This window comes from Panthera pardus, unplaced genomic scaffold (genome assembly GCF_024362965.1).
Source record: "Panthera pardus isolate Hobbes unplaced genomic scaffold, ASM2436296v1 HiC_scaffold_6, whole genome shotgun sequence".
Lineage (NCBI taxonomy): Eukaryota > Metazoa > Chordata > Mammalia > Carnivora > Felidae > Panthera > Panthera pardus.
In genome coordinates, this window is record NW_026526991.1 from 11060399 (window position 1) to 11081410 (window position 21012).

Sequence of the window (21012 nt, forward strand, 5' to 3'; positions counted from 1 at the left end):
TCCTTGCATCCATCCATCCATCCATCCATCCGTCCATCCATCCGTGCATCCATCCATGCATCCATCCATCCAACAATCCAACCACCCATGCATCCATCCATCCATCCATGCATCCATCCATCCATGGATCCATGCATCCATCCATCCATCTATCCATCCATCCATCTGTCCATCTATGCGTTCATGCATCCATCCATCTATCCATCCATCCATCCATCCATCTGTCCATCCATGCATCCATGCATCCATCCGTGCATTCATCTATCCATCCATGCATCCATGCATCCATGCATCCATGCATCCATCTGTCCATCCATGCATCCATCCATGCATGCATCTATCCATCCATGCATCCATCTATCCAACCATGCATCCATCCATCCATCCATCTACCCATCCGTCCATGCATCCATCCATGCATCTATCCATCCATGCATCCATCTATGCATCCATGCATCCATGCATCCATCCATCCATCCATCCATCCATCCATCCATTTGTCCATCTATGCATTCATGCATCCATCCATGCATCCATCCATCCATCTATCCATCCATCCATGCATCCATCCATGCATCCATGCATCCATCCATCCATCTATCCATCCATCCATCTGTCCATCCATGCATGCATGCAGCCATCCATGCATCCATCTATCCATCCATCCATCCATCCATCCATCCATCCATCCATCCATCCATTTGTCCATCTATGCATTCATGCATCCATCCATGCATCCATCCATCCATCTATCCATCCATCCATCCATGCATCCATCCATGCATGCATGCATCCATCCATCCATCCATCCATCTGTCCATCCATGCATGCATGCAGCCATCCATGCATCCATCTATCCATCCATCCGTCCATCCATCCATCCATCCATCCATCCAACCATCCATCCATCAAACCACCCATGCATCCATCCATCCATCCAACCATCCAACCATCGAACCATCCAACTACCCATGCATCCATCCATTCATCCAACCAGCCAACCAACACCTGCAGACAACCCAGGGATAGGTGAGGCAGAGTGAGTGAGGGACTGGGAATAAAAGGCCCCTGCCCTCTGGGATTGTCCATTTGTAGGAAGACATGATGGGTGACTGGCCCATCACCTTCTGGACATCATGTCCAGGAGCACGGGAAGTCTGGACTGCGGGAGGAGATCAGGCAGGGAAAGCTTCCTAGAGGAGGTGGGCTTTGAACATGGCCTTGAAGAGAGGTAAAATGTAAATAGGCGGGAGGAAAGGAGAGCAGGCCAAGACCAGGTGATGGCACAGAAAGGTCTTCGCGGCAAAGACGGTGAGGAGCAGGCGGGTGGCTGGCTGGGGCCGGGGTCTGGAGGCAGGCTGGGCTAGGCAGGGAGCCTCAGAATGCCAGGAGAGGCACAGCCCGGTTCTTGGAAGCTAGTCTGAAAGCAGAAGCATAGTTCTGCCTCCCGGTACACCTGGAGTGGCAGGCACGACCTCGGGAGTCACAGCCTGCTAAGGAGACACAGCCTTGCTCTCAACACACCAGTCTGAAGGGGGTGAAGGGTGGGGAGGGGACACGGCCTGCCTTTAGAACACGCTGCAGGAGCCCCAGGGACCCCTTCAGTGTGGTCGAGGGATCACTCCGCAGTCTCCTCCGGCCTCTTCCAGGCTCCATATTCCCTGGGCCTTTTTCAGAGGCTCCCTTGGGCTCGGGCGCCTACTCTCGGTGACCCATCCCCACCCCTTCTCCCGCAGGGGTGCCTTGTGGGACATTCACCTTCCAGTGTGAGGACCGCAGCTGCGTGAAGAAGCCCAACCCGCGGTGTGACGGGCTGCCAGACTGCAGGGACGGCTCAGACGAGCAGCACTGTGGTAAGCCTGGCCTGCGGCTGCCTGGGGCCCTTCAACGGGGCAGACGGGCGGAGAGAAGGCTCTCTCCAGCGGCTGGGCCCTGGAGTGTGGCGGGGAGGGAGGTGCCCACACGGGGAAGCTGAAGGAGAGCTCACTTTGTCTCTTTCTGTCCTGCCTCTGCACCTGCTCTGGGTCCGTCCTCTCCTTTATTCTTTTTCCCGCCTCCTTCCATCTGTCCTCTGCCTTTCCTCGATGCCTCCCCTTCTCCGGCTCTCTCTGCCTGTTTCTCACTGGCTTCTGGCCCTGCCCCTCCCCCACGCACCCAGACTGCGGCCTCCAGGGCCCCTCCGGCCGCATAGTGGGCGGCGCCGTGTCTTCGGAGGGCGAGTGGCCCTGGCAGGCCAGCCTCCAGGTTCGAGGCCGACACATCTGTGGGGGGGCGCTGATCGCTGACCGCTGGGTGATAACAGCCGCTCACTGCTTCCAGGAGGACAGGTGAGTGGGGGGCATGGGCACCTAGACCACAAGAGATGGGGTAGAGAAGGCCATGGCCGGGGGGGGGGGGTGGACAGCGGGTCTGAGATCCAGGCAGGAAGGAAGGGTGGTGGAAGCCCAACAGACGGGCTGTTCTGACCCTTGGGTTCCGTCCTGGCTCCACCATGAACATAGTCTGCGGCCCCAGAAAGGATGCTCAACCTCTCTGCTCTACTTCCATATCTCGATTCAAGCTGGGTCAGTGATTCATTCCCCACTCACTCATTTACTCATTCATTCAGAAATATTTCTTGCGCTCCTGCTAGGGAGCTGGGCCGGAAACTAGGGGTACCAGCAGAGAACAGAACTGCCCGACCTGGCCATAGGCCATGCCCCCCCTCTGCCAGGTTGCCCCCCGATCTGGTGAGTGGGACCCAAAGAAGCCAAGAAGGGGCATGTCACCCAGCCCCACAGAGGTCTTCTCCCTCTGCACGATGGGCTCTCAACACCTCCTCCCCCCCCACCCCATCTCCTGCCCATCATCCCCCCCGCCCCACCTCACCCCCAGGACAGCCAGCCCTGGACTCCCCTCCCACACCTCCTCTTCTGTCCTGGGTCTACACAGCCCCCAGCCAAAGGCCAGGAGCCATCAGGGCGCCCCACTCCCTGCTCCTTACATCCAGAGCCAGAGACCAAGTTCTCTCGGTGCGCCCGGCCAACGCTCAGCCGTGGCCCGTCCACGCTATCGCCAGCGCCTCGGGCCACCCCAGGCAGCCCAGAGCCCAGCTCCGCTTTGCATTCCCTGCCCAGGTGCCTGGGGGCTCTTTCTGGGTGCAGTCTGACCACCTCATTCTCTCACTGCCTCCCTGGCTCCCCGCAGCCCGCAAGGTAAAGAAAGATTTGGACGCTGACCTGACATCGGGGGCGGGGGGGGTGGGGAGGGGGTCTTCACTGCCCCTTCTCTGCTGACTGCTCCGCACTCCGAGCCCCCTCCCCTCCCCAGTGAGGACTAGGCAGGTCTCAGCGAGCTCACAGCAGCCCCATCTGCAAAGCGCAGGGACAAAAAGGAGAGAAATGTTCGTCACTGCCTGGCGCTGTGCTAATTTTTTTACACGCACAGCCTCACTGAATCCCCCCAGTAACGTAGGAGTAGAAGGTGCTATTCCCCCATTTCACAGATGGGGAGACTGAGGGCTAGAGAGGCGCACACACACGGAGGCAGGGGTGAAGCTGGGACTGGAACCCAGGCAGGTGGATTCCGGTGCCAGCACCCACACTGTACCCCCCCCCACCAGCTACCCGGGGGGGGGGGGAAGGGAGGGTGTGGTGGCCCGCGGCCCATGTGGAGAAGCTGGCTCTCCTCAGGGGCTGGGACCAGAGAGGCCGCGGCTGAGCGAGGACGCGCCCCCTCCCCACCCCCAGCATGGCCTCCCCGGCGCTGTGGACCGTGTTCCTGGGCAAGGTGTGGCAGAGCTCGCGCTGGCCGGGCGAGGTGTCCTTCAAGGTGAGCCGCCTGCTCCTGCACCCTTACCACGAGGAGGACAGCCACGACTACGACGTGGCCCTGCTGCAGCTCGACCACCCCGTGGTGCGCTCGCCCGCCGTGCGCCCCGTCTGCCTGCCTGCGCGCTCCCACTTCTTCGAGCCCGGCCTGCACTGCTGGATCACGGGCTGGGGCGCCCTGCGCGAGGGCGGTGAGCCGGCTTCGGGGGGGGGGGAGTGGGGGGCAGGTCTAGGGAGTCGGGGTGCGGGCAAAGGGCCCCAGGGCTCCACCCCAGCGGCCCTCTGGTCCCGGGGTGAACCGGGGCTGCTTGTCACAGAAGCGGGTGGCTCCTGCCTTCCAAGCCTTTCCCTCCTTGCATGACGTATTTAAAGGGAACGAAGGTCGCGGGGGGATGTTCCCTTGGGGGATATGCGTGAGGTGGTGGGGCAGGCTAGGAACCCAACAGCCCCACGGGCAAGCTCCGACCTCCGCTCCTGGGACAGAGGTGGGGCGGAGGGGGCCCGGGGAGCGCTCTTAATTGTTACCACTTTCTACATCGAGGTTGGGTTTTAGGGAACGTGGTCTCATGTATTCCGTCGGACACCCCGAAGGGTGGCTATTACGGTCCATTTTATGGATGGGGAAACTGAGGCACAGAGACATTTTTTTTTTTTTAGCAGCTGCTCAAAGTCACACAGCCAGACAGGGTTGGAACCTAGGACCGCCTGACCCCAGACCCCCTGCTGTTCCTGCTACAGCCTCTCAGCAGCAGGGGGGTTTCTCCCCTTCCCACCTAAACTGACCATCCCTAGAGGCTACTTCTGTTCCGTGAATATAGGCCCAGGCTGGCATAACCACAGCCATGCCCAGCACCCCTTAAAGGTGGTGGCTTTAAAGACGGGGACATGATTTACAATCTGGAGGCAGGCCAGCGGGACCGTGCGGATAAAGATGGGGAAACTGAGGCTCAGATGGAAAGCGACTGGATGGAGGGGATGATGAAGAGTAAATCAAGGGTTGGTTCATTTGCTCCTTCCTTCATTCATTCATTCATTCATCCAAGGGCACATTTATGAGCACCTACTATATGCGAGGCATTGAGTTGGGCAAAGGGACTATAAAGATGAGAAGAGAACATTCTGGGGGGAGACGGTGCTAAGAGCCGACATGGGTGGGGAGGCACAACGGCGGTGGCAGCCCAGAGGAGACGCCTAGCCAGGCACGGTCTGGGAGGCGTCCAGAGGAGGGGCTATATCTAAGCTGGGGCTAGGAGGACAGGTGGGCAGTAACAAAGGGGAGGACAAAGGTGTCCGGTTAAGCGCACAGGAAGCTGCCCAGGGAGCCCTGAGAACGGCCGGCACCAGAGGGGAGCTGGGGGCAGGTGGGTCTGGGTGAGGACCGGCAGGAAGGACAGGGGTCTCATGGGCCACTGTGAGGAGGTTGGACCAGGAGTTCACCCGACCCGCACTTTATTTATTTATTTATTTAAATATGTGAGACTTATTGTCAGATTGATTTCCATACAACACCCAGTGCCTGGGTGGCTCGGGTAGGTGTCCGACTTCGGCTCGGATCATGATCTCACAGCTCTTGAGTTCGAGCCCCACATCGGGCTCTGTACCAACAGCTCGGAGCCTGGGGCCTGTTTGGGATTCTGTCTCCCAATCTGTCTCTCTCTCTCTCTCTCTCTGCCCCTCCCTGGCTCGCACTGTCTCTCTCCCTCAAAAATAAATAAACATTAAAAAAAAAAAAAAACCCAACCACCTGAGGGCTTCCAGAAAGACACTGATGTCGAGCCCCCCGCTGGCCAAACAGACCAGATCTCAGGGTGGGACCAGGCACAGTGCCAACGGAGGCTCCCTGCGGGGGTCTTACGTGAAGCACTCGTGGAAAAGCACCGGGCTGGACGCGGGGGTAGCACTGATGACTTTTAGGGGAAGAGTGTAGGGGTCAGGTGTGCGCTCTGGAAAGATCTCCCCAGGAGCCGTCACCGAGGAGAGCAGGCAAGAGGCCGCCAGCAGGAGGGGCTGGGGGGTGGGGAGAGGGACACTGGTCCTGATAGGCTTTGGGGGGGGGGCTGTGTCCCCAGGGGCTGCGAGGAGCCAGAGCCGAGTGATGGTGAGGTGGAGGGGTAGGGGGTGAGCAGAGCAGATGAAGGGGGGCTCCTGAGAACAAGGGGAAGGGCGGGAGGAAGAGTCAGGTCTCATGTCTGCCTTCCGCCCTCGGCCGCACGGGGCAGGCCCCACCAGCAACGGTCTGCAGAAAGTCGACGTGCAGCTGATCCCACAGGATCTGTGCAGCGAGGCCTATCGCTACCAGGTGACGCCCCGCATGCTGTGTGCCGGCTACCGCAAGGGCAAGAAGGACGCCTGCCAGGTGACTCGGGGGGAGGCGGGGGTGGGCGAGAGGAGGGAGGGAGGGAGGGAGGGAGGGTGGCCCTCCCGCCACCCGCGGCCTGGCCCTCTGCTCGCACCGGCCTGCCGAGGCCCCGCAGCCTCCCAGCGACGCGGGGCTGGCTAGCCCCAACTTCATTGATGAGGAAACTGAGGCTCGGGGTGGGGGTGGGGTGGAGGGACTTGCCCCAAGTTGTCCCAGGTCACAAGAGAACCGTGGGGGGCAGGTCTAAGGCTCAAACCCGGTTCCGCCCCCTGCCCCTGCAAGGCACTTTGCCCGAGGGGACACAGTGGCAAGGGATGGGAGCCCACAGAAGGGAGGCAGAGGTGAGTGGGGCGTGGGGACACCCGCGGATGCTTCCGCGATGGCCAGGACCCGCGGAAGCATGGGCAGGGCTGCTCTGGGCTCTCTCCACTTACCAGGAGCGGGGGAAGTAGAGGCTTCAGAAGGGGGTGTGACTTTCTTGTCGGCTGGAAAATTCCCAGCGGCCAGGACCCTCGCCTTACCCTGACGCGGCCTGTCTCTTCTCTCCCCCTTGCAGGGCGACTCGGGAGGCCCGCTTGTGTGTAAGGAGCCCAGTGGCCGCTGGTTCCTGGCGGGGCTGGTCAGCTGGGGCCTGGGCTGTGGCCGGCCCAATTACTTCGGTGTCTACACCCGCATCACAGGAGTGATTGGCTGGATCCAGCAGGTGCTGAGCTGAGGAGCTGCCCTCCCTGCCGAGCTGGGGCCCACCTCCCGGACTCAAGTGGCCAGGGCACCCACTAGGGAGGGGAGCGAGTTTTCTGGGGGCAAGCAGGGCCCCGCAGAGGCAGGGGGTGGCGTCCCGTGGTCCCCGACCTGCTCCCTGACATCTGCCCAGGGGAGGGCAACAGGAGGAGGAGGAGGAGGGCCAGCAGCTGGTGGTCGACTCCCCCTGCACCCCAGGGCCGGGATGGTCAGCAGGCCTGGCTGAGGGGGTTCACATCCAGCCCTGTCGCCTTCTGATTCCCTCTCCCCCTCCCCCTTCCTCCACTGCTGACTCTGGTGGGGGGGAATGGTTCAGCAGCACCAGCGAGGCTTCCGGGTCCCAGGAGAGGTGTCTGGGCTCCCCTCCGCTAATGCTGAGCAGATCCCAGCCCGTGAACTTGGGGGGGGGGTGTGGATGGAAGGCACGCTCAAGGAGGGACCCGCAGAGCCCCGGAGACAGCCAGCTGGGCCAGCTGCCACCGTAAGCCAAAGGGTGGGGGAGCCCCGGGTGTAGGGTTCTCCCCCCACCCCTACCTGTCCCCCGGGCCTCCACTGCTCACTCTCACCTGTAAGTGAGCTCCGCCGCCCTGTGGAATAAAGCCGTTTGATCTGAGGCTCTGCTCTGGGGGTTAAACAGGGCCCCGGAGCACTGACCTCACGCTCTCGACTGTGCGAGACTCCGCTTCCTGCCCGGTCTGTTCGTCAAATGTCTGGAAGGCCAAGGTTAGGTCAGTGGGGGCAGGAGAGTGACCTCCCGGGCAGTTGTCCGGGTCCCAGGACCAACCCCAGGAAGGCAGGGGTTTGGTGAACCGGAGAGCAGAGCGAAGGATGGGACAAGTGATGGGCTCCTTCTGGAAGCCTGGGAGGACACTGAGGCAGAGAGGAGCAGAGCCGTCCTCGTTGGCACACCCGCGTTTGGGGGTGAAGCCTGGCGTGGAAGCCTCACCTCCTGGTTCCCAGTCCTCCACTTCTCCGGCACAACGCTCCCTTTGCATTCTTGGCATCATTTACCCGGCAAGCTCTCCTGCTGTGTGTCAACTCCTGCAGTGGGGCCACGGAGACGCACAGAGCTCAGCTCCTGATCTCAGGAGGCCTGGGGATGGCAATCCAGCATGAAGGGGCTCTGGGGTAGCCGAGAACTCGGGGAGTCAGGGAAGGCTGCCTGGAGGAGGTGAGGCTTGAGTTGTGCGGCCCGAAGATGGCCAAGGTGGGGAAGGGCATTCCAGACAGGGGAACAGCACGTGCAAAGGCAGAGTCCCACCAGAGCGGGACATACTGGTAAGCTGTTTTGAGCGAAACAGAGGTTGAGTGGGAAGGAATGAAAAGGAGTGTTGGGGGGGCGGGGAGGGACTCAGAGCAGCTGACAAAGAGTTTGGAGTTGAGCTTAGGACTTGACCCTGCATGCTCTGGGTAGCCACGCAAGCCTTTATGACAGGAGAATGACACGTGAGTGGATTCACATTGTGGAATGGACCACCAGCAGCAGTGTGGACGGAGTGGGAGGCAGGGAGGCCTTGAGGAGGCCACTGCGGGACTCCAGGAGGGAGAGGGTAGGCTCTAATGAGCGGGGCAGCAAGGATGGACTTGAAGGACCCTCAGTGTCCTCCAGGTGCCTCCATGGATTGGGGTTGGGTGACAGAGGAATCACCCAGGGACCATCCCAAGGGGTCTGTTCTGATCCCCTGTTGCCTGGCCTGGGACACCTGGCTGCGGGGGGCGGTGGGGGAAGACTCTGAGAAAGTGCCAGAACTTGGGATTTCCTCTAGGAGGGAGGTGTGCAAGAGGTAAGTGGGGGCTTGAGGTCTGGAGGATTTCAGAGCCCCTCCTCAGAAGACATGCTGCCGGGGAGGCTGAGGAGGCGGGGAGATAGACACTCCAGAGGGGGCGCTCCCGGGGGAGGCTGAGAGGCGTGGCCAGAGCTGAAAGGGTGCTGGGAGGGCGGAGCCTTAGCGACCAAGCGGCAGCGGTCAGAGAGGACCTCTGGTGCTTTGGCTACGGCCTGCTAGTCCAGAGGCCCGTGCAGGCGATCTCTTGCCTGCTGGGCCCGCCTGCAGGACGAGAGGGCAGAGCAGACCCTAGGGGGACAGCTCCAGGTCCGGGAGGGGGTGGGGTGGGGGGGTGGAGGATGTTAAAGCATTCCAGCCCCTAGCCTCTCAGGCTTCCCACAGGTGCGGCCACACACAGTGTTGGGGGCCCTGCTGAGATAGACATTTGTGGGTCTCACCCCGGTCTTAGAATGGGGATGGGGGCGGGCTGGACGGTCTGTTCTTTTAACAAGCCTCCTGGGGACGGTTCTGCAAAGCAGGACACAAAATGTGAGGTCAGTTCGGCTAGCCAGATGCCCCAAGGGGAGTGGTGAGGGCCCCCCCTGGCCTGGGTGGAGGGGGGGGGGGAGCCTCGCCTGGCCCCAGGCAAGGCCTCTGCCTAGGGGCCCCCTGTTTTGCAGGGATGCCAGGGCAGGGGAGCAAGGTGAAAACTTAGCAGGGCTTGGCCAGGGCGGGGCAGGGTGGGGTGGGAGGCCCTGCTGGGCAGGAAAGAGAAGCCCAGGGTCCTGCGGGCGGGCGGGCTCAGATAACGTGGAGCAGGCGCCCGGGTGTTTATATTTTCTGAGACTGGCAACAGAAGGGTGACAGCAATGGCGAGGTGTGGAGGGGACCAAGAGAAGTCACAGCAGGATGCAGAGGGGGCACCCTGGGGGTTAGGACGCAGCAGAGGCTGTGAAGCAAAGGGCCATGGGAACGGTAGGGTGAGGCTGGGAAGCGAGGGGGGGGGGGGGGCTGCTATCCTGATTTCAGCAACCCCCTGCCCCCTCAGCATCCCTAGCTGGAGGCAGGAAGAGACCTGCCTGGCTCCAGGGGCTGGGCCTTGCGAGTCACCTGGTCCAACCCTTTACCTTACAGATGAGGAAACTGAGGCCCAGAGAGGGGCAGGCACGTGCCAACGTTCTCCCAGCAAGGCAGAGCTGGTGACCTTGCCGTTGGGCCACTGGGCGGAGGATGCAGCCCTGACCTCCCTCCCCCACTCCCCATACACACAGAAGAGTGACCACAGGGCAGGGCCCGTTAAGAAAAAGCCCCGTTACCTTTGAGTCATTTATCCGACCTTGAGGTTAGCCCCATCCCCAAAAGCGGCCCAGAGGAAGAGAGGGAGGCAGCCCCGTGGCTGTTTCTTCAGGTTTTATTACATGGTGGGGTTGGGCACAGCCTGGGAGATCATCAACGCAGGAGGGGCCCCTTGCTCAGCCCCTGCTGCCCCCAGACTCTCCCCAGGGCAAAGGGAGGAGCGGCCCCCTTTCCCTTCTCACTGGTTCCTGCCGGCTGCACTGCCCCTGCCTGCACTGCCCCTGCGGAGCCCCTGCCCGCCCCCTCCTGGCGGGGGTGGGGGGCCCTCGGCACCCAGCAGGGCACAGGGTGGTGGGAGCAGCCAGGGAGGAGGCTGAGTCCCCCTCCCCCTTCCTTCGACAGGGCCGACCCCCACCCCCTTCGTTCCACCAATACCTGAATCTCCATGTGGGGCTGAGCAGATCCTTCCCCCTCTGAGGGAAGGGCGAAGGGAGGGCCACCCTCTGCCTGGTGCTTTGTACACTCCCCGAGGGCTTTCTGGGACCCTGCTCCTCTTTGTCAACCTCACAACAACCCTGTGAGGTAGGTGGCGGTGGGGAGAGAGAACCCACTGGACAGATGGGGAAACTAAGGCTCAGGGAGGAGATGTGACTGGGTCAGGAGGGAGGGTCTCATTCATGCAGCTGGGGGACCCGGGGGAGGGACCATGGCGGCGTGGGAAACACAGCTGGACAGCGCCACACTTTGGCCACAGGCCAGTGGCTCTGCCCAGGGGTCCCAGGGCCCACCTCAGGCCTTGAGAGGCTCCAGCAGGCCCCCACCCGGCCCCCAGAGGCAGGGGTAGATCACAGCCCCGCAGGTGTAGACAGAAGTGGCAGGGGGGAGAGTGCTTCCTCCGCCTGGAGCCGGGGCCCCACCCCGTGGTACAAAAATAAAGGATTTCAGATCGGAACCCCAAGTCCCTGGAGGTGATCTGGGGCCTCACATCCGGGTGCCTCTGGCTTGTAACAGCTAGAAAATAAGAGGGGGAAGGGGCAGGGGGATGGGTGGGGGGGTGGTCAGAACACCAGGAGAGGAATGACAGGGTGGGGCCAGTGAGGAGGGGTGAGGCGAGGCCAGGGGAGGGCAGAGAGGAGATTGAAATGGAGGGAGGGGAGGGGAAGAGAGGGAGAGAGAAAGAGGTAGGTGAGTTACAGGGTCCCTTCTCAGAAGAGGGGGGGTGGGGGCTGAGGCCCAGAGAAGGTGAATTCAGAGCCGAGGAGGGGGAGCAGGAAGGGGACCCAGCTCGCCCATCCGGGAGCCCCACGCCCCATCCTGGGCTGGGTGGTGGCTGCCGTGGAAGCCAGAGCCTTGGTGACTCTGGCTGGGGAAGGTGGGGCGGTCAAGGTCAGGTCCCTGCCGGCTCAGGCAAAAGGTGACAGACAGCAGCTGCCTATCCCCATTTTAGAGGCAACTGTGGCCGAGACAGGGACAGTGACTTGCCCAAGGTCACAGAGCAGGCGGCTATGACTGAGCGGGGGCTTGGAGGCACCCGGCCAGGGCTTTTTCCGCGACGCCCTGATCCCCAGCCAGCTCTGGCTGACTCCTCGTAGGCCAAAGGAGCCCCGGTGCGGCCGGCTGTCCTTCCCACCCCGGAAGAGACGGGGAACCCAGTGCCGCGAGGCTGTGATGCAGGGGCTCCTGGATGGGCAGGGGCGAGGCCAAGGCGTCTGGCTGCCCTCCCCCCTCCCTCCTTCCCAGCCCGGCTCTGGGGCTGAGGGACAGATGGCAAAGAGGCCCCGCCCCCTAAGGCTCTTCTCTCCGAGCCTCACACCCAAGGCCAAAACAGGTGAGGGGAGAAAGTCGGCTGAAAAGTCCGGCTCAGGTCCGGGGACAGGAGACGCGCCCCCTCCTGGCTGCCGCCCTCCCTCCAGCTCCGCCAAGCTACAAACCAGGGATGGCGGCTCTGGGGGGGCGGGCGAGGGGCCCCGAGGAGGAGAAGCCCTCGCTGCAAGCGCAGCCTCAGCCCTGAGGGGTGCAGACGGGGACCTGCAAGGAGGAAACGTGAGGCGGCGGCGGCGAGGACGGGAGGCGCTGGGCGGGGCGGCCCGGCCTCAGGGGTGCCCGGCGGGGCTGGCGGGCGCCAAGAAGACGCGGCCACGACCCTCGTCCCCAGGCCGGGAGGCGGCAGGCGCCAGAGGGGGCGCGGGAGGCGGCAGGCGGGAGGCTCTGGGATGCGGGGGGGCCGGGGCGCCTGGGTGGAGGGCGCGGGAGGCGGGGGCCGGGGCGGCCCGGGGATGGAGGCGTGAGCAGGCAGAGAGGAAACCCGGACAGGGGCAGAGAGGGAAGAGGCAGGGTGCAGATGAGATCCAGGAGGAGGAAGAGGTGGATGAAGATGAGGCGGGGCCTCCCGCGGGAAGCGGAGGAGGCGGCGGTGGCGGGAGGGAGAAAAGGTTAGCGGGCTCCTGGGAGGACTGGGCTGTAAAGAGAAAGCGAGAGAAGGGATGGTTATGCAGGCGAGGCGCCGGGCGCGCGGCTGAGCTGACCCTGGTGGCCCGTCCCCGCCCGCAGGCCCCGGCCCCCCGGTTCGGCGGCTGGCTCCAGCGGGGCAGTGGGCGGGAGGCTCTGGCTTTTATGCGCAATCATTCTCCTCGGGGGGCGGCTGCACCTTTCTCCTGTGTACCTGCCTCCACCTGCACCTGTTCCACCTCCTGCCGCCGCTCGTCCTCCAGCTGCTCCTCCGTGCTCTGTGGACCAGCCGGCGGACCCAGGGAAGAAAGAGTGGAGAACTAACGAGGGGCCAGGGCCGGCGGGCGGCTGTCCCCGTGGGCCCCCTCTCGGGGCGGGCGAGATGCGGGGGCGGGGGGGGGGGCGGGACCTTAAGGAGGGAGAAGCTGGGGCGTCTTGTCCCGTCCCCTGGGGGCTCTGGAAGGGCCTGGAGGAAGGGCACGGGACGGGGCCCCCGCTGGGGGATGCTCACGGAGCAGTCCGGCCGCTACTACGGGGCGCAAGGCCGGGTGAGGGCTGGAAGAGGAACGGGTGGGTGCACGGCCGGGGGAGCCTGGGAAGGCCTCACTTCAGGAGGGCTGACCCAGAGTAGACACGAGGCCAGGGAAGGCCCGGGGATGCCATCGACAGGTTCCGACGCCCCAAGCTCCCAGGCTTTGGCGCAGAGAGGCAGGAGCAGCGGGCTTGCTCTGCACCCTCGCAAGGCAGTGCCAGCCACTGACCCTGATGGTGGTGGGGTGGGCAGGGGGAGTCGCAGGACGGGGAGGCAGACAGACAGACAGGAAGCTCGGGTTCGTAAGTCTCCGACGCACTGGGACAGACCCCCCCCTTCACCCCCAGAGGGAACGGTCTCCCTCTTTCCCCGGCCTGGCTTGCTGCCCTGCCCCATTGGCCCCACCAAAGGCCCTCGAGGCTTCTGACCGGCTCTGGGTTCGAGGTGGCAGGACCTGTGCTCAGCCCCCTTCCCCAGAGCCGGCTTTGCTGCCTCAGAGGCCAGGGCAGGAACACGTGGCTGGGCCGCCCCCGGGGTTGCTGACCTCTCCCCTGCAGAGCACCTGAGGAAGGGGCCCGGGGAAGGGGCAGGATGCACAGATTTGGCTTCCCTGCCCTGGCCCCGGCCAGCTGGGAACATTTACCCACCTCTGGGAAATAAACTGGCCATTTTGGATCCCAGAAGCCCTAAGCGTGGCGGCACCAGAGAGGACGTAGTCTACCCTCACTTCTCAGAGAACACACCGGAGGGCCGGGGCTTGTCCAAGGTCACGCAGGGCGCGGCACACCGTGCCCAAACCCCTAGTTCGGTACACCCTGTGGCCGCCGTGCGAACGGCATCCAGGCCCCCTCTGGCCGTGCCCTTGGGACGATCCTAGCTCCTTTCTCCCCCCGCCTGGGCCTGGGTAACCGGCGTGAGCAGACGGGACCGTGGGTGGCATGGGATGGATGGCATTGGCTGTGACCAGGTGGTTGGTTATGTGTGTGCGGCAGGAGGGAGAGAGAAGCAGGGATGGCTGGGTGGAGGGCAGGGAGAGGATGGAGGAAAAGGGTGGGGGGGAAGCTGAGGCGGTGGGGGGGCTCACCTTGGTTTTGCGGCTGGACTCAGAGCTCAGCCCGTGCGGGGAGGTGTAGAGCTCCTTGGACACCACGCACAGGAACTCAGCCTGGTCCTCGTTGCCATAGTTGTAGGAGGAGCCGATGTTCACCAGCTGGGGGGCGGAGCGTGGGGACAAAGAGGACAGGTTGGGAGGCCGGGTTAAAGGCAGCTGCACAGACACCCGCCCTGGCTCGGCCGGGCTGGGCCTGACCCCTGGAGGACGCCGCCTTCTCTCTGCGGTTCCCCACCGCTCACCCCAGCCCCAGATCTAGAGGCCGCTGCCTAAAAGCAGGCGGAGGCCACGATGGGCGGATCATCGTCCACCTCCGTCCCAGGCGTGGCTGAAGCCGCCCCAGAACCAAGCTGTAGGGTAGGGTTGGCATGGTGGGGCCCCACAGACTATTCTGTTCATTCTCAGAAGCAGAGGTGGAACAGGCTGTCCCCTCCTTAGGCCGGAGGGCAAACGATTGGTGCCCCCTGAGCTGCCTGCTCAGCCTCTGGGAGCCCATGCGATTGCCAGAGGCTCCCGGGGGCTCCACGGAGCCCCACCTTTGTCCCGGGGTCCTTGGAAGAACCACAACCACGAGGCCCTGCGCATGACATTCGGCCCCCCAGGACCCTCGCCCAACAGGCAGAGTGAAAATCAGCCCCTCTGGCAAACAGGGCTTGAAGAGACAGTAACCTGCAGGAAGTCCCCCAGCCAGGAAGAGTGGAACAGGGGTTAGACCCCGGGATCCTGAGTCCTCACCGGAGTCTTGGAGACTGACATGCTGATAATCTGTATGATCCTGCCTGGCTCCAGTGTCGGGAGTTCTACTCTAGGCCAGGGACTTTACCCATGGTCCTTCTTTTTTTTTTTTTTCAGTATTTATTTGTGAGAGAGAGAGAGAGACAGAGTGCAAGCAGGGGAGGGGCAGAGAGAGAGAGAGGGAGGCACGGAATCTGGAAGCAGGCTCCAGGCTCCGAGCTGTCCGCACAGAGCCCGACGCGGGGCTCGAACTCACGAACCGCGAGATCGTGACCTGAGCCGAAGTCGGTCGCTCAACCGACTGAGCCCCCCAGGCGCCCCTGTCCACGGCGCTTCTAATCTTCCCAACAGTCTTGCAAAGGGAGCACGACTGGCCCACGCCACAGGATGGGAAACTGAGGCCCAGAGGGGAGATGTGACTCGCTCAGGGTCACATGGCCTGCAAGTGGCAGATCCGGGCCTCTGGCTCCTGGACGGAGCTATTCCTCCGTACCGCCCGGCCATCCGGGGAGCCCTGGCCTTCTCCCTTCTTCAACCTCCACGTCCCAGGCGCCGTGGGCAGGTGCGGCTACAGAGCCAGCCAAACCCTCTTCCTTCTTGAAGGACAAATGTGACGTGGGGTTAACTTGCTGGCTCTGTTCCTCTGGAAACCTGAGCCCGCGTGACGTGAGCTGCGTGGCCTGGATGGCACCACTCACGACAAGTTGCTCCTGACTGCATCGGTCCCTGTGAGTCCTCGTGGGAAGTCACCGCTTGGGCTTCCCGGGCGTGGCAAGGCTGTGACCCGGCAGGTCCCGGGCAGGGACCCGGAAGCTGCGCCTGTGGCCTTGTCACGAGAGGCGTTGACCCCAGGTGGGGTCCGCTCACCTACGGGGGGGATCGCGTCCCCTTGCTCCTGAGCTGTCGCCTGGGGGCCAGAGACCCGCCCGTGCCCCTGCGGAGACCACGCCCCGGGGGCTGGGAGAACCCCCACCGAAGCCGCCCGGGTCTTCTGTCTCTCTCCTTCTGGTCACTCCGCGGCCGAGCGTGGCCTTTCCTACTCTTGTTCAGCGTGATGGCTGGGGGCCGTGCCGGGGAACCCCAGCCTGGGGCTTCCCCGTGACGCCGGGGTGGTTCCAGGGGTGGCCCCGTGGCCCCCACCCACCTGCTCGAAGCGCCAGCCGTCTGACATGGTGGAGACCATCTGCGTCAACTCCTCCTCCTGGCACTGCAGCACGCGGTACACGTGCTTGGGGGGACCTGCAGGCAGAGAGGTGACCTGGAGGGCAGCCGGGGGAGGGGCGAGCACCTGTCACCCCCCGCAGCTTCTTCTCCCCCCGCCCACCGCACACCCCTAAGGAGACAAGGAGGGGCAGGTGCAAGGTGGGGAGGCGGCAGCCACGTCCTGAGGACCCCCCCGTGCGCCCAGCCCTCGACACGCACGGTCTCACTTCATCCTTCCCCGCACGCCACGAGCTACGGGATCTTCACAGAGGCTCTGACTTGCCCAAGGTCACGGAGCCGAAGCGTGGCAGAGCGGGAGCACAGGTGGTACGAGGGGGAAGAGAGGCCACGGAGCTAACCCCCTTCAATCTCCGGGGGCCACCCGTCCGCCTGCCCCCACCCACGTCTCCTCCAGGGTGGCCAGAGGGGCCCCCCCAGCCCCGCCTCCAGACCAGGCCCAGGGCGCTCAGAAGCATAAGCCCCAGCGCCTCGCGCTCTGCCCCCAGGGGTCTGCCTGATGTCACGAAATGGACAATTTACTAATCCTGCGTTGCCCCCACAAGGCCCCCTGTGCCTCCACACTGACCCCGTTTTGCCGTGGGGAAGGGAAGAGGGGGGCAGGTCCTCAGTGGGGGGCCCACTCATTACCGCAAACAGAGGCGAGTCAGGGACAGAACCCAGCGTCCTTCTCCCCGTCTGGGGCTTTGCTGGGCAGTCTGGGAGCTGGACAAGCCCCTCGCGTCACAGGCCGGCTGGGCCTCCCCACGTCTCCCGACCCTCCTCCCGCCTCCCCCAGCTCTGGCTCTCCCGCCACAGCCTGCTCTGGCTCCCTGCTGCCTTGCTGCTCCTGACCTGTGTGACGGGATAGTCCTTCTCCTCCATCCGGTCTTTGATGATGCGGATCAGCGGGCCGATGTTGTAGAACTCGGCTTCCTCTAAGACCCCTGGCACAGACAGAGCGGCCCCCCGGATCACTCGGGCTGCCCCCGTGCCCTCCTCTCCCCGTGTCCCTTCTGCCCCACACCCACCCACACCCGCCAGCGCCCCCATCTGGGGGCTGCTTCAGGGCTGGCAAGAGGCAGCAGACTCACTGGGGCCGGAACCTAGAACATCACAACGAGAAAGGACCCTCGGCTGACCCCCCATCACAGAGTCCCATCGATGAAGCCCGTGCTAAGTGCCAGCTACCGTGCTAAGCATGTTACGTTCTCTACTGCAGTTAATTCTTAGCGCTAGAAGTAGGTACTGTCATTGCCCCACTGAACGATGGGGGAAACCGAGGCCCGGAAAGAGAAGCAGCTGCCCAAGGCTCTACCGCCGGTAAGCGGCAGAGCTGGGATCCAAATTCAGGTTCCTCTGACTTCAGAACCCACCACAGATGCATCATCTTTGTACACATCCGTCCCAACTACCAAATCCTTTACAAAGCCCCCTCAGGCACTCAGCAAGAGCCCTGGGGACACGGGGAAGCAGGCATTATTGTCCCCACACAGCTGAGGGAACTGAGAGTCTCACCGACAAGCGGAATGGCCCCAGGCCTTTGGAGTCTCCTGAGTGCCTACAGGGCAAGGATCCCTCTGGTTCTTTCCTTGACTGGCCTCCGGGCCCCCCCCCCCCCCCCAGGACCGGGCCGTGTCTGATCTAGCCTCTGTCCCAGGTTGCCTACACAGCACCTAATACCAAGTAGGCGGCCGCGAGTGTCGCTGCCTGAGTGCGCCTTGGGGAGCCCTGCCCATGACAGATGACGAACACGGTGTCAGTGACCCTTGGTGCCAGGTGCTGCGCTAAAGGACATACTTGTATTCCTTCCCTCCGCCCTCACAGCAGCTCAGGAAGGCGGGTGCTCTCGCCACCCCGCTCCACAGACGCGGGCATGGAGGCACAGAGAGATAAGTGACTTTCCGGGTGTCCCACAGCTAGAAAAATCTCGTCCCAGATCCTCCGGGGCCCTCGATGGGGGCCCCAGCCCTGTCTCAGGTGCCGGGAGTAGCAGAACCGGCAGAAACCCAGCACCTGTAAACAGATGTCGGCGGTGACGCAGTGTTTACGTCCCCTCCCCGCGGGCCCTGTTCCTGGGCCCCAGCCGTGCCCGGGTACCTGTGCTCCCCTGAGGGGCTGCCCGAAAGCCGAGGGGCTGGTGCCTACCGTGGGCTCCGAGTTTGAAACCCCAGCCCACTGGGGAGCTACGTGGCCTTTAGATCGCCATGTCCCCACGGGGGTCAGCAGGGGAGACCGTTGGCCCCGCGTGAGGAAGGATGGGCTGTTCTAAACACCCACAGGGTACAAACACTGGGATTCAGGACACCTGCTGTCCCCAAACACGCTCTCCCCGATGTAGATCGCCGCCCCTAATTGATATAGACATGTGGAGGCTCAGAAAGGAGAAGTGACATGTCCAAGCTGGCCCGGCAGGGTCAGCTGACCCGGAGCCACGCCTTGTGCCCCGAGGAAGAGTTGACTTGGAGCTGTTTATAGTTCTTGCCCCCCCACCCCCGGCTGAGGCTTTGCCCAGAGGATATTGGCTCGGGCATGGCTTCCCCGCCATCTGCTGAAGCCGGACATGGGCATCTACAGGGCCTCAGCCCTAGGCCCCCGGAAGAACCAAACCCCTGCTGGGGAACCGGCTCCCCCTCCCCCACCTCCACCCACAACCAGCTGTGCCACAGAGGCCGCTGGATTTGCAGAAGAGTCACCTGCTCCACCCGCCTGCTGACTGTCAGCCCTTGCCAGGCATCTCAGATACCGGATCACCCGCAGAAAGAGAGCCCGTGCCTCCTCCAGTGCCTGTCTCCACCCTATTCACACCTGCCTTCCCAGGAGGTCAGGAGAAAGGGCATCCCTGCCCACAACACACACTGCCGGCCTCACTGTCGCCCTCTGTCTTCTGTCTCTCCGCCTCCGTCACCTCCCCAACAGCGCTCGGCCAAAGCTCAGGCTGGTCAGCTTGGTGCAGCCCCCAGGCTCAGTCCAGGCAGAGGCTTTGCGATTCAGTCTTGTCAGGGACGAGGAAGTGGGAAACATGGAAGGAATCAAATGTCCCCCCAGCCCTGACTGGGAGAAATGGCTTTGGACTTCCACGGAAGGCTCTGGCCGACTGCAGAGGGCAGGCCTAGGTAGGATGCAGTCCCCCCAGCCAGCCCCCTGGACCAACTCACCCTCCTCGGCCATGTCCTTGTCCAGCACCAGCTTGCCATGCCGGAGGAAGTTCAAGATGGGCCCAAAGTAGGTGGGGTCACGGTCAATGAGGTAGGCCCCAGTCTCATCCTAAGGAGATAAGGGGCACAGGCAGTGAGAGGAGAGGCCTCCCCCAACCCACCCTCTTACTTCAGGCCCAGCAATGGTTGGAGGGAGGGAGGGAGGGAGCGTTGAGTCTGCTCTTCCCTGGAATGAAGTGGCATGATGGGACAGAAAGGCTTTGCTGTCAGACCCACGTAGGTTCAAGTCCTGCCTCTGCCATTTCCTCACTATGTGACCTGGGGCCAGTGACTGGGCCTCTCTGAGCCTCACTCCGCTCCCCCATAACCAGGGGTCATGGTGAGCATCCGGTGAGTTCTGAGCAGCACCTGCCGCAGAGTAGGGCTCGGTGATTGTCCCTCTTAGAGGTTGTTCCCCTGAAGCCAGCCCTACACTATCTCCATCAGATCCCCAGTCATTCTGGGGATGTTGGATGTTTACAAGTTTCCAAAGGAGTCGCTATCTCATTGGACAGGCTCGGCCTGCAGGGAGGCAGGGCGGGCATCTGGACAACTCTACGGAGGGAAAGCAGGCACGTCAAAGGGTGAGGAGACTTGCCCAAGGTCACAGCATCAGAGGGTCAGGGAATGAGGGAGAGGGGGCCCTTCAGGTCACCTGCAGACCAGCCTCCTCTGGTTACAGACAGGAGGAAGCTGATCCTGGAGCAGGGAGGGGTCCGACCCAAGGTCATGCAGGCAGTTTGCAGCAGAGCAGGGATGGGAGCCCAGAAATGGTGGCCGACAGGCCAGGGCTCCTCCCTGATGAAACCCAGCTCGGAAGGCACCCCAGGACTTCTCTACCCAGCGCGCAGCACTCCCAGGCCACCCACACCGCAAAGGGCCCTGGGGAAGCCACCGCAGCCAACTCCTTCCCCGGTGCGGGAGTCCCGTTTGGGAAGGAGGGAAGGCCCCAAAGGAGGGCGAGGGTCCCCATCCACCAGCCTCCTGGGGTGGGAGCCCAGGGCGGTGGTCCGAATGCCCTAAATGGCCGCGGCCCGGCGTTGTCCCGTTGCCACGACAATGGGCACATCCCGCGCTCTCCCTCCTCCCTTCCTCCGACCATCTCTTCCTGCCTCGGATCCTGGGGAAATCAAAGCAGCCGAGTTCCCGGCCAGGCCGGCCCGGATTCGGGCGGGCAGAGGACCCCGCCCGACGGCCGCCCCCCGCGCGGGCCTCACCCGGTCCGACTGCAGCTCTTCCCCCTGGCACAGGCGGCTGAGGAAGGACTTCTGCTCCCGGCACAGCGTCTGCCGGGTGGTCAGGAACACCGTGCCCCCCACGTTGAGCCGCACCCACTTGCCCCAGCCGCCCGGCGCGCGGCCGCCCGCCCCCGCCGGCGGCGCTGCCTCCCCGGCCTCCATCCTCCCCGCTCGCCCCGGCGTCTGCATCCTCCGGGCGCGGCGGCTGGGGGCGGGCAGGTACCGCGCGCCGGGCATGCCGGGAGCTGTAGTCCGCGCCCGGGGCGGGGCGGGGCGGGGCGAACGGGGCGGGGCGAGGCGAACGGGGGGGCGGTCCGCGGGGCCCGCGCTCCCAATCCCACCGCCTGGGTGCTTCCTGGGCGCAGACCCGGCCTCCAGAAGAAGCCCTTTGGCCAAATCACCGTGTTTGGGGAAGGTCAAGTTCGAGGTCAGTGGGGCAATAGTGAGTGCCACCCCAAATCGGTGCTCCTTCCTCCTGCGTGTTCTTCCGATAACTGTTTTCTCTTGCTCCAGTTTAGATTATTAAACAATTGGTACCAGGAGAAACATTTGCTCTCAGGATTCTGTAGCACTCACCTGT

The 21012-nt window shown here is 63.4% G+C and overlaps 2 protein-coding genes across 12 annotated transcripts in view; one reads left to right on the plus strand and one right to left on the minus strand.

Annotated features, from left to right (window-relative positions):
* TMPRSS6 (transmembrane serine protease 6) overlaps positions 1 to 7576 on the plus strand; it is a 43381-nt gene extending 35805 nt beyond the window's left edge. For all 4 annotated transcript variants that reach the window (XM_019446806.2, XM_053895128.1, XM_053895127.1 and 1 more), the window contains 5 exons: positions 1737 to 1853; positions 2159 to 2327; positions 3729 to 4000; positions 6029 to 6165; positions 6725 to 7576. In XM_019446806.2, the coding sequence (XP_019302351.2) occupies positions 1737 to 1853; positions 2159 to 2327; positions 3729 to 4000; positions 6029 to 6165; positions 6725 to 6883 (854 nt within the window). In that variant the 3' untranslated portion in view covers positions 6884 to 7576. The remainder of the gene's footprint in view (positions 1 to 1736; positions 1854 to 2158; positions 2328 to 3728; positions 4001 to 6028; positions 6166 to 6724) is intronic.
* Positions 7577 to 10070: 2494 nt separating this feature from the next.
* KCTD17 (potassium channel tetramerization domain containing 17) lies at positions 10071 to 20700 on the minus strand. Of its 8 annotated transcripts, XM_053895133.1 has the most exons (8): positions 20412 to 20684; positions 19156 to 19264; positions 16850 to 16944; positions 15942 to 16034; positions 14036 to 14161; positions 12634 to 12697; positions 11903 to 11999; positions 10786 to 10982 (listed from the first exon to the last, which is right to left on the minus strand). In XM_053895133.1, the coding sequence occupies exons 1-8, from the start codon at positions 20667 to 20669 to the stop codon at positions 10913 to 10915; spliced, it is 912 nt and encodes a 303-aa protein (XP_053751108.1). In that variant the 5' UTR covers positions 20670 to 20684; the 3' UTR covers positions 10786 to 10912. The 8 variants fall into 8 exon arrangements, 7 of the variants coding, with proteins under 7 accessions (XP_053751105.1, XP_053751104.1, XP_053751108.1 ...); XM_053895130.1 differs by lacking the exon at positions 11903 to 11999 and having other exon boundaries at positions 10071 to 10982; XM_053895129.1 differs by lacking the exon at positions 11903 to 11999 and having other exon boundaries at positions 10071 to 10982; positions 12619 to 12697.
* Between the last annotated feature and the right edge of the window lie 312 nt (positions 20701 to 21012).

What these genes read in the sequence shown, in the direction of transcription:
- KCTD17 (XM_053895129.1), bottom strand. Translation starts at nt 20,669, where the DNA reads ATGCCCGGCGCGCGGTACCTGCCCGCCCCCAGCCGCCGCGCCCGGAGG. An exon ending in AAGAGCTGCAGTCGGACCGG is followed by an intron (nt 19,265 to 20,411) that starts GTGAGGCCCGCG and finishes TTATCTCCTTAG; the next exon opens with GATGAGACTGGGGCCTACCT. An exon ending in CAAGGACATGGCCGAGGAGG is followed by an intron (nt 16,945 to 19,155) that starts GTGAGTTGGTCC and finishes TGTCTGTGCCAG; the next exon opens with GGGTCTTAGAGGAAGCCGAG.